At 35.6% G+C, this 16,175-nt stretch overlaps 1 protein-coding gene across 1 annotated transcript; it reads right to left on the reverse strand.

The window, feature by feature from the left end:
• Window positions 1-97: 97 nt before the first annotated feature.
• LOC107656858 (major facilitator superfamily domain-containing protein 8-like) lies at window positions 98-10,896 on the reverse strand. The gene is made up of 12 exons (XM_016444807.1): window positions 10,821-10,896; window positions 10,400-10,585; window positions 10,216-10,278; window positions 8,530-8,649; window positions 8,366-8,445; window positions 7,545-7,842; window positions 7,161-7,234; window positions 3,297-3,510; window positions 2,942-3,064; window positions 2,598-2,728; window positions 1,431-1,539; window positions 98-269 (listed from the first exon to the last, which is right to left on the reverse strand). Exons 1-11 carry the CDS (start codon window positions 10,894-10,896, stop codon window positions 1,459-1,461), a joined length of 1,446 nt encoding a protein of 481 aa, XP_016300293.1. The 3' UTR covers window positions 98-269; window positions 1,431-1,458.
• Window positions 10,897-16,175: the final 5,279 nt, after the last annotated feature.

Here is a 16,175-nt window from a genome sequence, read left to right on the forward strand (position 1 = left end):
TTCTGAATCAGCTACTGTTTTGTTATTAGTTTAAGTATTTGCTATTGACTGTTCAAATGCGGAGTTTTGCACAGCGTGTGTGTGTGTGTGTGTGTGTGTGTGTGTGTGTGTGTGTGTGTGTGTGTGTGTGTGCCCTTCTCGCTGTTCGCGGTCTGCTAGCACTGGCAGGGCCTCTTATCTCCCACTGTTTCAGCATCTGCTCTGTACAGCCCCACACAAGCGCTAAACTTTGGCAGACAGACCGCAGAGAGAGGGGCTCTTGCTCTGTGCTGAAATATGAAAATCACACAGATAGATACATTTACCAATGACAGCTTTTGTCATACTGCAGAGAGTGTGATTGTGTGTCATAATGTTGACTGTCGCTAGCGGATTATTATTCAATGGCCCACTTCTTTGCTTTTAGCACCATATTTAGTGTTGTTTTCCATTCTGAGCAGTTTCTATATTGTGGTTTAAGGCTGCATGGCTGGAGTCTGTGACAGTTTAACTCAGCACAGACAAAATAAAAGTTATGAGTGGATTTTCTGTCTGTGTTCAAACGACAATATGTCACCCTAATACAGATTGTACACAATAAAACTGCATATAAACACATTTTTTTTTCTTTAAAGATGAAATGTGTATTGTTTCCATGTCAAAATAGTTTCCCTTGTGAAAAAGAAGTACACTTCAGCACACTACAAGTGCACATTCAATACAATTATGCACTCTAGTTTTTCATAAGGGTTCTATTATACAAGTGTAATATGCAGAGACAACTGTAAGACAGACATTGATGGCAAATGCTGTGGCACTATCAAAATATTGCTCTGAATGTTTGACCTTTCTTACTAGGATGACAGAGCAACATTAGCTCAGTCCAGGAGCTCTGTGATTTGAAGAATGATCTGTTAGCATTGCTATACAGTCTCGATAGAAGGTTATTAACTTGCGCAAGAACCCACAGAAATATGCCATTTAAAATCTGCAATCTTTGCTCGTACGCATCATGGCCACCAGTTTTTTGTGAGCCAATAATATGAGCCATAAATGACTCTGTAGACACAGGAAAATGACATCATCATGATGATGATTATTTGCTGATGGCATCACAAACTCACACCATCCCAACTCCTTTACTAGCAAGCAACTATCCTAAACTGATGTAAAAGGCAAGAGACAGTTAAAAATATAAATACATGTCATGCTTTTAAGAGTCATCCAAACACTTTGGGAACTGATGCAAAATATTGTAAGATGTTGTAGTTATGACACCTACCCAGCAAGGGCAAATGGGATCATGCTAAATCACGACCAGCTGGACTCAGCCAATGGAGTGAGTTTGGTGTGCAACTACCTGTTCTTTTTTGACCAATTGTTGTTTTGTTTTTTTCAGTTCCATTGAGTCACACAATTACCCAATAAACAATGTAAGCCCACTGTCTCACCTGTATCCAGTGTAGTGAAGGGTGGCGTCTATCCTCCGTTCTCTGAGTCCTCTGCATGCTCCACCCTGGGCGGCTCCACCAGCTTCTCATAGGACAACACCATCATGATCTGACCAGAACAATCACCATTAGTCTCAGTGTTAAAGGGTCATTTTACAAATGACATAGACATTTTTTAGATATTTAAAAATTCTGTAATTTTATTTTATTTCATTGTTTTATTTCCTTAATATATATATATATATATATATATATATATACAGAACATATATGGATTTTAGATATTATTTTCTTTTTTGGTTTACATATCATTAAAAGGATTTCAAGTTGTTAACCCTGTTGCTTATTTCCTTAATATATATATATATATATATATATATATACAGAACATATATGGATTTTAGATATTATTTTCTTTTTTGGTTTACATATCATTAAAAGGATTTCAAGTTGTTAACCCTGTTGCCATCATAACAATCTTTTATAAAAAATATTGCACTATTTTAAAAGAAAATCTACAAATAATTCTGCCATGGACACGTTCATTTTCTTTTTCCTTATGTGTTCATTTTTTTTTAGGTTTGTCAAAAGGGAACCATCTTGAATTGTCGCCCCTGTTACTATGATTTTGTATAGTAAATAATTACTAATAAAAAATAAATATAAATATAAAAATAAGTAATCTAATATGGACATTCATGAGAATTTCAACATTGAATTTTTATACTAAGCTCCTTGAAGTGTCAGGAGCTTGGGCACAAGGCTAGAAATTACTACAAAAAACTCTCAACCTTGTTACTGTCAACCCTGTTACTTTTTCGAAGTAGCACAACAACTTATGTTGTTATTATTATAAAGTTGCTTGAGATAGCGCAATACAATTTGTTAACACTTGAAAGTATTCACTGTCTGATCAAATGTTTAAAATCTAACATTTTTACTTATTTCTAAATCACCTTTTTGAAATAAAAAGGCCACAGACTCTAATGACCCTACAATCTCTTTTAATAGAGTTTTTTTTTTTTTTCAGTTGACTGGATCTATAATAGTAACTGTTTGCACAAAGCAATAAATGTAACTATAATTGAGCTGGTAAATGTGGTTATGATGACATACTAAGGGAAATCTCTAATGATTTTCAGAATCAGTCATAATGAGTCTACACACCATGATGAGGGTCAGTAGGAGCATCATCATACCCAGCATCACATATAGATTTCCTATTAGACCCCCTGCCCACAGGGGACCGAGAATGGTGGCAAGACCCCCGACTGAACGCCGTACACCCTGACTAAAGCCTGTGGACACACACACACACACACACATACATACATACATATATACACACACAACACAAAGTCATTAGAATCAGCACATAGTTTTGAATATCTAAACTTTGACAATAAGTGACACTTATACAAACATGAGTGTTACATGTTTACTCAAGATCTCATCTATCTTTTTCTTCTGTCTCTTTTCGTATTCTCAGTGGACTTCTCTTTGTTTCTCACCTTGTGTTTTCTCAGCTGTAACCTTAGAAAAGAGGGACACCTGAGAAACGGCAACAAAAGGAAGTCCCAGTAACTGCAGGAACACTCCGATGATGAACTCAGTCAACTCGAATGCAAAACCACCTAAACAAAAGACATATCGAATCGAGAATGAAAGCGAGAATATCACAGACGATGATAGATAGATAGATAGATAGATAGATAGATAGATAGATTTAAAGCAGTTCCAAACTAATAATGCATATCATTGAGTTGGCACCAAACTGAGCAGGCATATTGTGTCTGTCCATGCCCAGGTGTATGCCAGATTCTCTGGACATCTGCCACACACACACGCACACACACATACACACACCCTGTGGATTGGCCAGGAAGATGAGGCACCAGACACAAGCCCCGCTGCAGATGAGCAGCCCCACTGCCAGCACCACCCGGTCCTCCAGCACACGGCTCAGCCAGCGCACCAGGAAGAAACCTGCAATTACCTCCACCCCACACAGGCTGTACATCACACTGTTCCCCAGCTCACCGAAGCCAAAGTACTTCTGCGTCAGAGGGGTCACCATGGTCTGGAGATGAGAGAACACAGACATTAACTATTCAGAACACCCTAGAAACCACATAGCAACAAGCTTAAAACAGCTCAGAACAACTAATAGCAGGTTTTACATGAGTAAGCATCACTCATATTTTCCTGAGGCAGTGTAAAGTAAATGCAAGATTATAATATATGTAGCATATGATCTTTCGTATAGAAATTTGATTTAGTGTGAAATAATAAAACTAGGCATGATATATCTGATAAAAGATAATGAAAAGGAACATTTGGAACTCTATAACCAGTTTGTCATATCTAGGTCAGGAAACTGGAAGGTAAATGTGTGTCAATTTCAAATACCTGATTATATTAAATAAAATCTTAGATTAAATTAGATTAGATTAGATTAGATTAGATTAGATTAGATTAGATTTAGAAGTCCCTACTAATCAATCATAATTGGACAGACATTATTTAGTAGCTCAGATGAGTGCATATTCAAAGCACATTTTGAATGCAACTTTGAATCCAAAATAACACAATCCAAAATATGTTTTATTTATTATTATTATTATTATTATTATTATTATGTACTGTGCTCTTATTTAAACAGCTTTACAGTAGAAGTAATACACACATTTAACAATACATTTAATTTAGTGTTTTTTTTTTTTATAATTATAAGCTTCACATTTTTTGCTTTTAAATACTGCAAACAGCTCAAAATTATTTTTTAAAAAGATATCAGATGCCAATTTTCCACAAGTTGGTATGATTGTTTTTTAGGGTTTTCATGAAAACATATTTTGGTTAAAATTCCTCAATGTTCATGTAAAACAACACCCTTTTTACCTTGTCAAAAACAGCTAAATTTCGGTGCATGTGTCTTTAAATGTTAATGAGCTACTGCTCACCCCACCCCTCTCTTCCATGGGGCGGACTCCGTATATTTCTCGGAGGTGGTCTTATTCAAATAGCCAGCTATCTACGCAGAAACCAGCTGCAAATTGAAACAGCTCACTGGATGACACAGTTTGAGACTCAGACAGCCCATAACGAGCTTGCTGCGCGTTTTCTTTTCAGCTTTTCAGAGCTGGTAGCCAGAAACCTAACTAAATGCAAAAAAAAAAAAAGCTACAAAAGTGAAAATTTCATCCGATGTCCCCTGTAAAACTTCATATTTCACACATTTGAACCTTATTTGTTTAGCATATTGCTAGCTTACTGTTGCCATGTTTTAGCTAACTGCTAACATGTTTTAACATGTTGCATGTTTTAAAATTGTGCCAGCATGATGTTAAAGGTGCAGTAAGCAATTTCTTAGAAACACTGTTGAAAGTGGAACGGACTGAACACCAAAACACACTTCTAGCCTATCACCAGTAAGGGGCGTGTCCAGTGGTGCAAAAATGGGGTATGCAGTATATGCAGTGCATAGGAGCGCAGCACGGAGGGGGCGCCATTTTGCCAAAATCAATTTGTGAAAATCTTCTTTAATAAAATTGTATAAATAATCAAAAGCTTCGTTGTTAAAAAATCATGTTCAAATGAACTAACAGAGATTGGTAGTTAACAGTATATTTTCATTTCTCTATTGCCCAAAAAGTAAAAAAGTCACAATATATTAGTAAATGGGCGTTTTATTTACATTTGAGAGAAACTGAGAAGATTGTTAACAAGGATGCAAACTAGACAGCTTTTGACAAAAATTGGCATTTTGAATTCAAAATAGGCCATTTGTGTGATTCGCATAGATCCCATGAGTTTTTTTTCTTTTTAACTCTTGCTACTTCAGTCTTCAGGACAAAACAATGCTGAACTTTGACAAAAAAAGTGAAGTGATTTAAATTGTCTAAAATATAAATCCAAAAGCAAAACGTGAAAAGAACTATATTACGGAGTGGAAATGTTAAATGAGATAATAAATGATCCTCTGCTGCCATCTACTGGTCATAGTGGGAATATCATGACATTTTCATTTTAATTGTGTTTGTTTTCCACCGGGTGGCAGACATCTTCCACTTAAAAATGGCAAATTTTCTATGAATTATCTCTGTAAGAAAAATGAAAAAAAAAATGCAGAAGTTCTTTAAAGTTAATTTTACATATAATGTTCTCATTTTATATAAAAATATATAAACAATCAACAATTGCCCTCGCACACCTGAAGGCAATCAATATGTGCATAGGGAAAAAAAACAAAAACAGGTCCAACTAAAAGAAGAAAAATAAATCCTGCACATTATCCTCACTTGCAAATATATAAAAAATAAATGTATTCACATACAACGTTTTGGTCCAATGACCTTACCTGATGAAGGTCATTGGACCGAAACGTTGCATGAGAATACATTTATTTTTTTATATATAAAAAATAAATAAAAATATGAATGATTTTGAGGCAAAATAAAAAAGTACCTTAAATCCCTCCAAAATTTTATTTCTTTATTTTTTATAAATTTTTTGCTGTGGTATTGAAAATGGGGAGGGGGTTCGCACTTTTTTTCACTCTTGATGTGTTTGTATCCTTCCATGCACAAGCTAGTTATTGGGCTTTTGGTTACTGACTTACAGACATTTTTCTGTGAAGGTTAGTGTTAGGGGCTAGAATATGGGGGCGCCCACACTGATCTTGCATACCCCTCAGGCAAATGTGCAGTTGCACCCCTGGGCGTGTCCACTCATGATGGGGGAGTTACCTGTTTTGCATAGCATGTTTGTGGATCCTTTTGGGTAGGGTGTTTTTCACACTTTTGGGTAGTGTTTCTCAGAAATCGCCTTCACCTTTAACACTCTGATACCATTTTAACATCTGGATAGCACATTTTTTAGCATATTGATGTTGATAACATTGGTATCAATTGCTTGCATTCTTTTAGTGTGTTTAACATGCTAGCACGCTGCTATCATATTTTGTTGCTAGCAGATTTTAGCATTTTGGTAGCCTATTGCTAACATATTCTTAACACATTTAAGCACACTGCTGTCATGTTTCAACATGCTAACACATTTCTAACATATTTTAGCAGTTGCTAGCATGTTTTAACCTGTTGCCAGCATGTTAATGTTCCATATTTTGCTTCCATGCTGTTAGTATTTTTTAACATGATGTTAGCACACTGCAAGCTTGTTATAGCATGTTTTATCATGTTGCTAGTCAGCATTTGGTTTACATTTCGGATTATGTTGGTATGTTTTAGCACATTGCTAGTTTTAAAATCTTAAAAGCATATTGTTAACACACTGGTATAGCATGTTTTATCACACTGCTAACATTTTTAACATGTTGCTAGCACATTTCTAACATATTTTAGCACACTGCTAGTATGTTTTAACATGATGTGTGTTGCTAGCATGTTTTAGCATGTTTCAGCATATTGCTACCATTTCCTAAGCTAGTAGCTAGGCTTTGCTAATGGTTCCATAAGTGGGATCCATTACAGCATACCAAGTCAGAATATTCTGAAAGTCTGTGCTGAGTTTGGTAGTCATGGCTTGAAAGCTCTAATGTGGCCTAATATATTTTGGTTTCAGAAGAAGAAGCTTATAGTAGATCAGCAGGTTGGCTTTGTTAAGCCTTTGTTGCTATTCCCCTTTGTTCATCTGACAACAAGTGAACCAGCACTGCTACTGGTGCCACTTTGAAAAAAGTAGTTTCATGAGGCTGATGATGACTTTTACCTCGAGTGCTGTCTGATTGAAGAGAGTGATGAACTGAGCGGTGAGGAGAACCACCACCTCTTCCCTCAGAAACTCTACAGAGAGAAAGAGAGAGAATGCTGTAGATCTCAGGCATTTCAAAGCTGCCAAGACAGGATTGAGTATAATGGAGATATCTACCACATGCACACACACACACACACACACTGCAATCATAGACCAAAAGACAGAATGAGTTGATCAATAAAGCTTTTTCAGGCCACTACTCTCTCAGATTAGCACCTCGGATACAACAGAGAAGGAATCAATGCCACACCAACTCAAAATTCTCTGCCAAATACACACACACACACACACACACACACACAGCACTTTTGTCATTAGACAATAAACTCTGGGCTTCACCTTGACTGGCACTGAAGTTTTCAAAGGGGTCAGCGGTGTCTAGAGAGGGGGAATCTGGAGGAGAAGGTGGGAGTTCAGATGAGAGCTGGGTCTCTGTCTGTTCTGGACTGACGGAGCCATACGAGTCCTCTGCTGCAGCCATGTGTTCATCCTCTAGACTCATGAGGGGCTCATCTTCTTCACCTCTGACCTCTCTGAGGGGCATGTGCTGCTCAGGGAAGGAGTCCAGTGGTGGGATGTCCCAGTACAGAACCATTACTGCAAACTGCATAAGCACCCACATCCCGCACATGAAGAGCTGCATAGGACAGCAAGCTTTAAAAAACAGGCTAACTTACATAAAAGGGCTTAAAAATTATAAACAAACAAACAATAAATAAATAAATAACTTACTGGTTAATCTCACAAAGAACATGTCTGTGTCATGTTTTAGATGTTTTAAATTCTTGTTAGCTTCCTGTGTTTTTAATTTAATTTGTAATTATTTAATTTGTAACACATTACAATAAAGTCTCATTAGTTAACATTAGTTAATGCATTAACTCACAATAACTAAGTAATACATTATTACAGTATTGATTAGTCTTTGTTACCAACTTTTCATTGTTAGTTCATGTTTGCCAAGGACCATTAAATCATATTAGCCACCCCCCACCCACCCCCTAATAATACCAACTCTACTTATGATCTGAATCAGGTCTGTTACATTAAGGAGACATCCAAAATGTGCAGTGTTTCCAAGCTGTATCACTCATTATGTGCAACATAATGTGTTTGAGAATTCAAGTAAATTAATAAGAGATGAGCCAAAACAGACTTACCCCAGGTGAGGTGTACTTATTTACTACAAATGGACCCAGTTTGAAATCACACAACCTTAGAAAGATATTGAAAGCAGGACCTGAAAGTAAAAATGCACATTGGCTAAATATTAAATGGAAGAAAGTACTTTTGCCACTTATTATGTCGTAGAACACTGACTCACCGATCAGAAGTCCAGCCTGACGGCATGCCATGACATCAGCAAAGACTCTAGCTCGCTCATCAGGGAGAGTAGTGCGTGTGAGAAACCCAAAAATCGAGGAACCCGCTCCTGCTCCAATACCTGATGGATGGATGAAGTAGTTAATATGTGATGTACTCAGCATTCATGGAAATATAGATAGTTTTTATTTATTTATTTATTTATTATTTACATAAAAATGTATAGAAATTATATTTTGCATACAGAAAATGAATGCATTTTTATTTACATACTTTTTTACATACATATTTTTTCCCACTTAATTTTTCTCCCAATTCTGAATCTGTCAAAATACATAATATTATATGTAACTTATTAAATGGTGTGTGTGTGTGTGTGTGTGTGTGTGTGCGTTTTTGTGATTTATGAGGACACAAATTTGTATAATGACATGGGTATGACATAGGTATTACAAGGAGAAGGTGACTTATGAGGACATTACCCCATGTCCCCATTTTTCAAAACGCGTATAAATCATACAGAGTGAGTTTTTTGAGAAAGGAAAAATACACAAAATTTCCTGCAAGGGGTAGGGTTAGGTGTAGGGTTGGTGTAGGGCAATAGCACATACAATTTGTACAGTATAAAAACTATTTTGCCAATGGAATGTCCCCACAATTCACAAAAACAAATATGTGTGTGTGTGTGTGTGTGTGCGTGCGTGCGTGCGTGCGTGCGTGCGTGCGTGCGTGTGTGTGTGAGCTGAAAGGCCTCTGCCAATGATAGTCTGGTTCAGTGTTTGATGTAAGCTGGTCCTGCACAGCAGAACCCTTCACCTCCCCCAGCTCCACCTGTCTCTGCTACAGGAATTATGCATGGCTATTCATGCAGCATCAGCATACAGTATCTTAGACGCACACACAGATATGGACAAAAATATTGTGACACACCTCTTAATTATTGAATTCAGGTGTTTCAATCAAACCCACTGCCACAAGTGTATTAAATCAAGCACCTAGCCATGCAGTCTGCAGTGAATTTAAGTGTGGTACTGTGGATGCCATCTTTGCAATAAGTCAGTTCATGAGCTTTTTTGAGAGCTCCTTTGACTTGGCCTATCTGCTACTTTATGTATGTGTAACAACCCAAGCCAGTTAAGTTTTGTTATAGAGTTTCCAATGGTTTTATTGTGTTTTCACACAATTTTGTTCCCTACCATACAAATAAGTGGCTTTTTAAACCAATGTTGAATAGGGGTTGAATATTACCAACAAAAAAATAATAATACAAATCTTATTACTCAAAAATATTACATTATATATTGACATTACCAGTTTTAATAAAATACCAAACTGTTATAGATGCAACTATTACATTTGTAAATTATTACAGTATCTAGGGGGGTTGAATATTTTTGATTGCAATTGCGTGTGTATATTTATTTTATAGTATATATTTTATACTTTATTATACATAATAGATTCATACATCTAAACAAGTTATTGTGTCTGGTCAGGATGATTCAACACTGCACTAATTACAATCTAATGAGAATCATTAATCAAACAACAGATCTCTCTGTTAGCATCTGTTTGATGTCTCAAATTACATTAATGTTGATGCTTTGCACCACAGGAGCAGGGAAGTTCACAAACAAACGCAACTTTCTGAGACTAACAGAACAGTGCAACTTCAAAATATCCTCACCTGCAACAAGTCGGCTGGACAGAAGAAGCCATTTTGAATATCCCATAAAATACATGAAGTTTCCTATAAGGCAAGTGTGTTGCAATGAGCAAGTCAAAGAGATCATAACTGCACAAGAACGAGGGATTTTTGATCTATTTCAAAACCCAAATCACATTATACATCTCCATTCTTCAGTACTGACCCACAATTTCAAACACATTGGAGAAGAGGATGATGGTCTTTGTAGCTCTGGTCTTGTCTGACCAGTGACCAAATACTGGACCAGACACCAGCCCACTGAAGCTGAACGCAGATAGACCCAAGCCAAGAAAATAAGGTGGTGCCTCTAATAACTGCAGATATCTCCATATAGTGGGCAGAATAACAGCTGGGAGAGAGATAGAAGACGATTTAAACAGTAGATGTGCAAAATTCAATCAATACATTCACCATTTACACATTAATAGAGTTTAAGGCTTTCTTGAGGATATTAAGCACTATCGATTCAAACAAGCAATCTTGCTGCATGGATTTTTTTTTTTGTATTAGGGAGAAAAGAAAAGAAAAGAAAAGAAAAGAAGAGAAAAGAAAAGAAAAGAAAAGAACTAGTCAAATATACGTACCATATTCCACGCCACTCAAAAGAAATATTAATCCAATAGTAAGAAAAGACAGCTTTCTTTTTTGTCTGTAATCCATCATTGTGTTTCTGTAGGTTATATTCTCAGCACTTGATCATTCCTCTTCCTCATGGTCCAATTATTGTAATGAGAAGGATGATGTTCTCCATTACTGACTCTGCTATGTAAGCTCGTCTTACTGTAGGCTATGTCTCTATTTTGTGGGTCATGGCAAATGTATTATTCAGCAAAAGAAAAAGTATCAACCATGTGGTGTCGGCGAGTTTCGGAAAGACTAGGGAAAATTTGGTTTTTAGACAAACACGCTGTCATTGTTCAGTGGATCCCTTTTTCTTGAATATGATCAGTCAGGTCCCCCTCATGAGCTGAAGATAACTGCTGTATAATCTACCTCCTCACTGATGCAACACTGAAGATAAACGGGGTTCAGACACTTCAGGAGTGTCTGTACAGAGAACAAGCACCAGAGATCTAGTATTACCTGTGGGCTTGTATCCATTATTTATCATGTTCAGGTGAAGTGGACTGTAATTCTACTCCCTTAAAGCTGTATCTTCACTTCTTTGGATCTTTATTACAGAAATTCAGCTAATTACTAACTGACAATGATATAGATTTCTTCATACATAGGGTGATACTTCATGATAACTTCATTAGTTAGTCATTAACAAACATGGTTTTTATTATAATACCACTCACAAACATACTGTGGTATTACAATGATTTTTTGACACATACCTGGAGTCTTGTGTAATTATCCATGGTATATGGTAATCATTCAATACCATGGTATATCGAAGTACCACGGCTTATGGTGATACCATAAGTGTACCATGGTACCTCCTATGTACATCTCTGAACATTAGAAATGTAATGATAGTTGTATTTGAATGTACCTTCACTTGTGAAAAAGGAGTGTGCTTGTATTAAATGTGCACTTATAGTGTACTTCAATTCTTACAAGTCTATTTTTTTTTTTAAACTGTACTTACAGATAACATAATATTCATGAAATAAAAGGCTTCTAAAAAGAGCATGCTTTCATGACTGTTTCTTGCTTTAAAGTACACTTTTTGATGTGTTTACTAATATATTAAAGCACAAAGTACTTGATTATGAAATTAACTTTAGTGTGTTATTCAATATTAAATGTGAAGTTTAATGTTATATTTTATTATTATTATATTATTACATGTATTTGCTCATTTATCATTCAAATTATTTTTTTAATGTACTAAATATATTCTAATTCATAACATACTGTACAAGAATCAATAGAAATTAAAGTATAAGCATATTTTAGTTTGCCATAAATTCTTGCCAGTACATTTGACAGTACACTTCAAACATATTTGAAAAGCAATAGTAATAATAGTAATAAATTATATGCAAAGATATACTTAAGTACATTGAAAAAGCCCTCTAAATTTCAGCTAATTGCATTTAATACATGCTATACTACATTTAATAATGCATTTTATTTTTAATTGCAAATAGCATGCAATATGCAGTTCGAAAACTTTACATTCAGTTTGCGCTCAAGTATATTATTTTAAAGTATATTATTAAAGTATAAAGTATTTTATTTTCATAATAAGTATCCTAAAGTATCTGTTAAGAATTATGCAATATTTGTTAATGACTTCTTAGAAAATGTGTTATAAAATGTTTCCCTTGCATGTTTTGTATTTAAAATTCAATTAAAATTCATTCAAATTAAAGGGGTCATATGACGTTGCTAAAAAGAACATTATGTTGTGTATTTGGTGTAATGCAATGTGTTTATGCAGTTTAAGGTTAAAAAAACACATTATTTTCCACATAATGTACATTATTGTTACTCCTCTATGCCCCGCCTTTCTGAAACACATTGATTTTTACAAAGCTCATCGTTCTGAAAAGCGAGGTGTGCTCTGATTGGCCAGCTATCCAGTGCGTTGTGATTGGCTGAATACCTCAAGCGTGTGATGGAAATGTACCATACCGTACTGTGATGCCGTGTCCTGGCACAACCAGATAAAATCAATAAAACCCATTACAAACAAGGTATTTGTTGCATCCAGTGGGGACATAATTACTGATTATAATTACTTATACTGTCTTTTTACGCGTTGTGTTGCGTATCGCGCTGCGTAAACATAACCTTGTCTGGAGAAACAACAAACAGCAAGTGCTACTCTACACTGCTCAAAACTCGCATTTGAATCGTCAGTGGCAAATTCTTTAAATATAAAAACCGTACTTACAGGCTGTGAGTCAGAAGCGCCAGACTGTCCTTGCAAAGTTGGAACTGACTTAACCACTGATTTCTAGTTGTGTCCTCTTTTGGAAGACCAAACAAAGTAGTTTCACTTTCACAACGAAACATACAGCGTGACACACGGCGGCCTAGAGTGAGAAACGGCCGGCGGGCTGAGTGAGCGGCGACCCGCGGATTCGAAGAAGGAGCGTCCGGCGGGCTTGCGGCAACCACATGGCATCATATGACCCCTTTAAAATGGTTTATTTTTTAAAACCAATATCTCCTTTGTTTTCTTGTGACCCATATGTTTGTCTCTCATAGAGTTATCAGCATAATTTGCTTATCTTATGTTAATCATAATGTACTATGCTTTTACTGTATATAGACACCATGTTCTTTTTCACAAAGGCCTCTGAAAGTACTTTCATATGTATCAGCCAGAGGGGTTCTGGTAACCAACTAACAGCCATCTAGTAATACCCTAGTTACCGCCATCCTAGTAATGCCAGAACAGCTTATACTTAATATGTTTTCTTTAGACATAAGCCAAAATGTTACTTATTTATTTCTTCAAAATGCTGTTAAGAAATATGGTACATTTTCATAAGAGCAAGTACAAATCCGAATCGAGAGCCATGTGTAAATGGGTTCTAATGATGAGTGATGGAAAAACCTCACCTTCAGACATTCCAAGAAATGGCATAGATTAAATCATTAAGAGCCTGATGAACTGTTAAGGAGTAAGAAATAAACAGTATCAATATAAGAAAATGTTAAGTTAGATTGACTCCCCCCCAATGTTCAAACCAAAACTACACCCTTGTTCTTACTACTTGTCTTCTTTCAGAGTCAGAGTATATGACACTAGCATTCTCTATTCTTTTTCTATTCTATCTTCTTGTTTTCTTTATTATAAAAAATGACCCTCTAACACTAGCATTCTCTATTCTTTTTCTGTTATTTTGGCTTGTTTTATTTTTATTACAAAGGCCTTCTGTAGTGAATCGATGCGTTTTTGTAAGAAAAATATCCATATTCAAAACAGTCTAGTTTAATAGCGACATAAAGCTATACCATGCACAGAAGAACGCATGGTTTGAGGTAAGATTTGGAACTTACATCATTTTAGAATCTGTGTTACAGTAAAGTAAAGATAATTCCATGAGTTTCTGCAGAAAGGGCTGGGATTTGGACACTTTTACATAATAGTTTATTTTTTATGCAGTTCTTTGTTCATTTACTTCATTGTTTTGTACATGTAAAAAATAGAATAAGAAAAAAAAAACAGTCAGGAGTGCTTAGAATCCCATAGGACGTAATTATGGTCTGGCTGCAGGGGCTCCTATAGAAACCCTCTGTAGCATTCCTGTTCAGGCAAAGGAAAGATATTCCGCTGATCTCATCTGGATGAGAAGAAAACAATCCCTTAAGTGCACTCTGTTGTGCACTACAGGTCAGACGGCTATGCAGCATGCTGGTTCTGTGTCTGGATGTATAGTACATTGACCTTGTCAAAGTGGGGTCAGTGTTGTGTTAATTTAGTGCTGTAACCCAGTTAAGGGTTACTTAGTAAGATAGAAATGCTGTTGAATCAGTCCCCTCGGGGGTCTTTCAGTGTTCCTGTTAACATCACCCTGCAGGGTGCGCGGCGATGACACATGCGGTACATATGGAGATCACATCCACTGCCTTAGTCTTCTGTTTTATTAAAGCTAATTGTCCAGTTGTGACACTAGTATGAGATACGAAAGTATTTAGCATTGAGTTATTCCAAATATAACAATAGCAGTCTAACTGACAGTCCGTCATAGTGTCTATTTCCTGTCCACCACTGTTTTATATTTAACTTTATATCAAATTAAGTGATGGGATAGTTCACCCAAAAATGAAATTGTCTTCATTTACTCACTCTCATGTTATTCCAACCTGTATGTTCTTGAAAAAAAAAGAAAAAAGAAGTGTGCTTAACTGTACTAAATGTGCACTTGTAGTGTACTTCGAATCTTAAAAGTGTATTTAAAAAAAGCTGTACTTACAGATAATATAATAATTAAATAAGAAGCCACTTAAATGTACTTAAAGAGAGCATACTTTCTTAACACGTTAAAAATTGCACTTTGTTATAATGTCAGATAGTTATGTTGATTGAAAGCGTGTAATTGTAATGAAAGCATGAGATCAGTTTTTAAAAGAATTACTAGCTTATCAGTATATTTAAATTGTGGTTATATTAAAATTTAAACTATAATACATTTTAATTTAATTGTAAATAACGTGCAAGTAACTGTCCAAAAAAAATACATTCAGTTTACACAATTATATTCTTTCCATAATAAGTATTCTTTGAGTAATCCCCCAAGTCATAAGTCATACATAATCATACATAATAATAATATACAATATAAGTAACTATATGCAATATAGGTGTTTGAGTTGCTTTTGAAAGTATGAACTGCTTTTATAGTTTTATTGGTTTTATTTATTTATTTATTTAGAGAATTTCACTATGCATTTCTGATGAGTCTTCAGAATTTCTACTTTTGTATTTCATGGAAAAATAACAGCATATAGGCTTGTAGTGACATAAAGTTATGTAAATAACATCTGGGTGATTTATTCCTTTAACAGTTTTTTAAGGATGTCTTCTACCAGCAAGCCCAACTGCAGGAAAATGGAGGCAAGTGGAGGAAAGAGAGGGAGATGAAGTGCAATGAGAAAGCCAGAGCTCAAATCCCAGAGTCCAGTGTGGGAGAAGAAAGAGCTGTTCTCTTAAGCTTCACCATGATGACCTTCTCCAGTTCATCCTCGTCTACTTTCTGGTGGGAATCGTGATGGTGAAACCAAGTCTCTATAGGTTAGTGTCAGGTCTTCGGGTACTGCTTATATACCTTAATAGGATCCTTTCATGTTGTAATTTTCTTGTTGCTGATCTTGCAATTAAAACATCAGTTGCTAATATCAACACAATGAAATAAATAAATATGAAATCATTTGTGTGCCAACACTTAGTGAGCAAGTCCTAAAGAGACTTTTTTTTTCCTGAAAGTAATGAAAATTCCACAACAGTTTTTTTTTTTTTTTCCACCATATCTCAA

This window comes from Sinocyclocheilus anshuiensis, unplaced genomic scaffold, assembly GCF_001515605.1.
Source record: "Sinocyclocheilus anshuiensis isolate Anshui unplaced genomic scaffold, SAMN03320099.WGS_v1.1 scaffold3220, whole genome shotgun sequence".
NCBI classification, from domain to species: Eukaryota; Metazoa; Chordata; class Actinopteri; order Cypriniformes; family Cyprinidae; genus Sinocyclocheilus; species Sinocyclocheilus anshuiensis.

Bases quoted from the DNA above. Each gene is read 5' to 3' on its own strand.
- LOC107656858 (XM_016444807.1), bottom strand. From the start codon at position 10,896: ATGGATTACAGACAAAAAAGAAAGCTGTCTTTTCTTACTATTGGATTA. The intron at 3,065-3,296 runs GTGTGTGTATGT...TCTTTTGTTTAG, and splicing joins CTTCCTGGCCAATCCACAGG to GTGGTTTTGCATTCGAGTTG. The intron at 1,540-2,597 runs GTGTGTAGACTC...TGTTCTGGTCAG, and splicing joins TCCTACTGACCCTCATCATG to ATCATGATGGTGTTGTCCTA.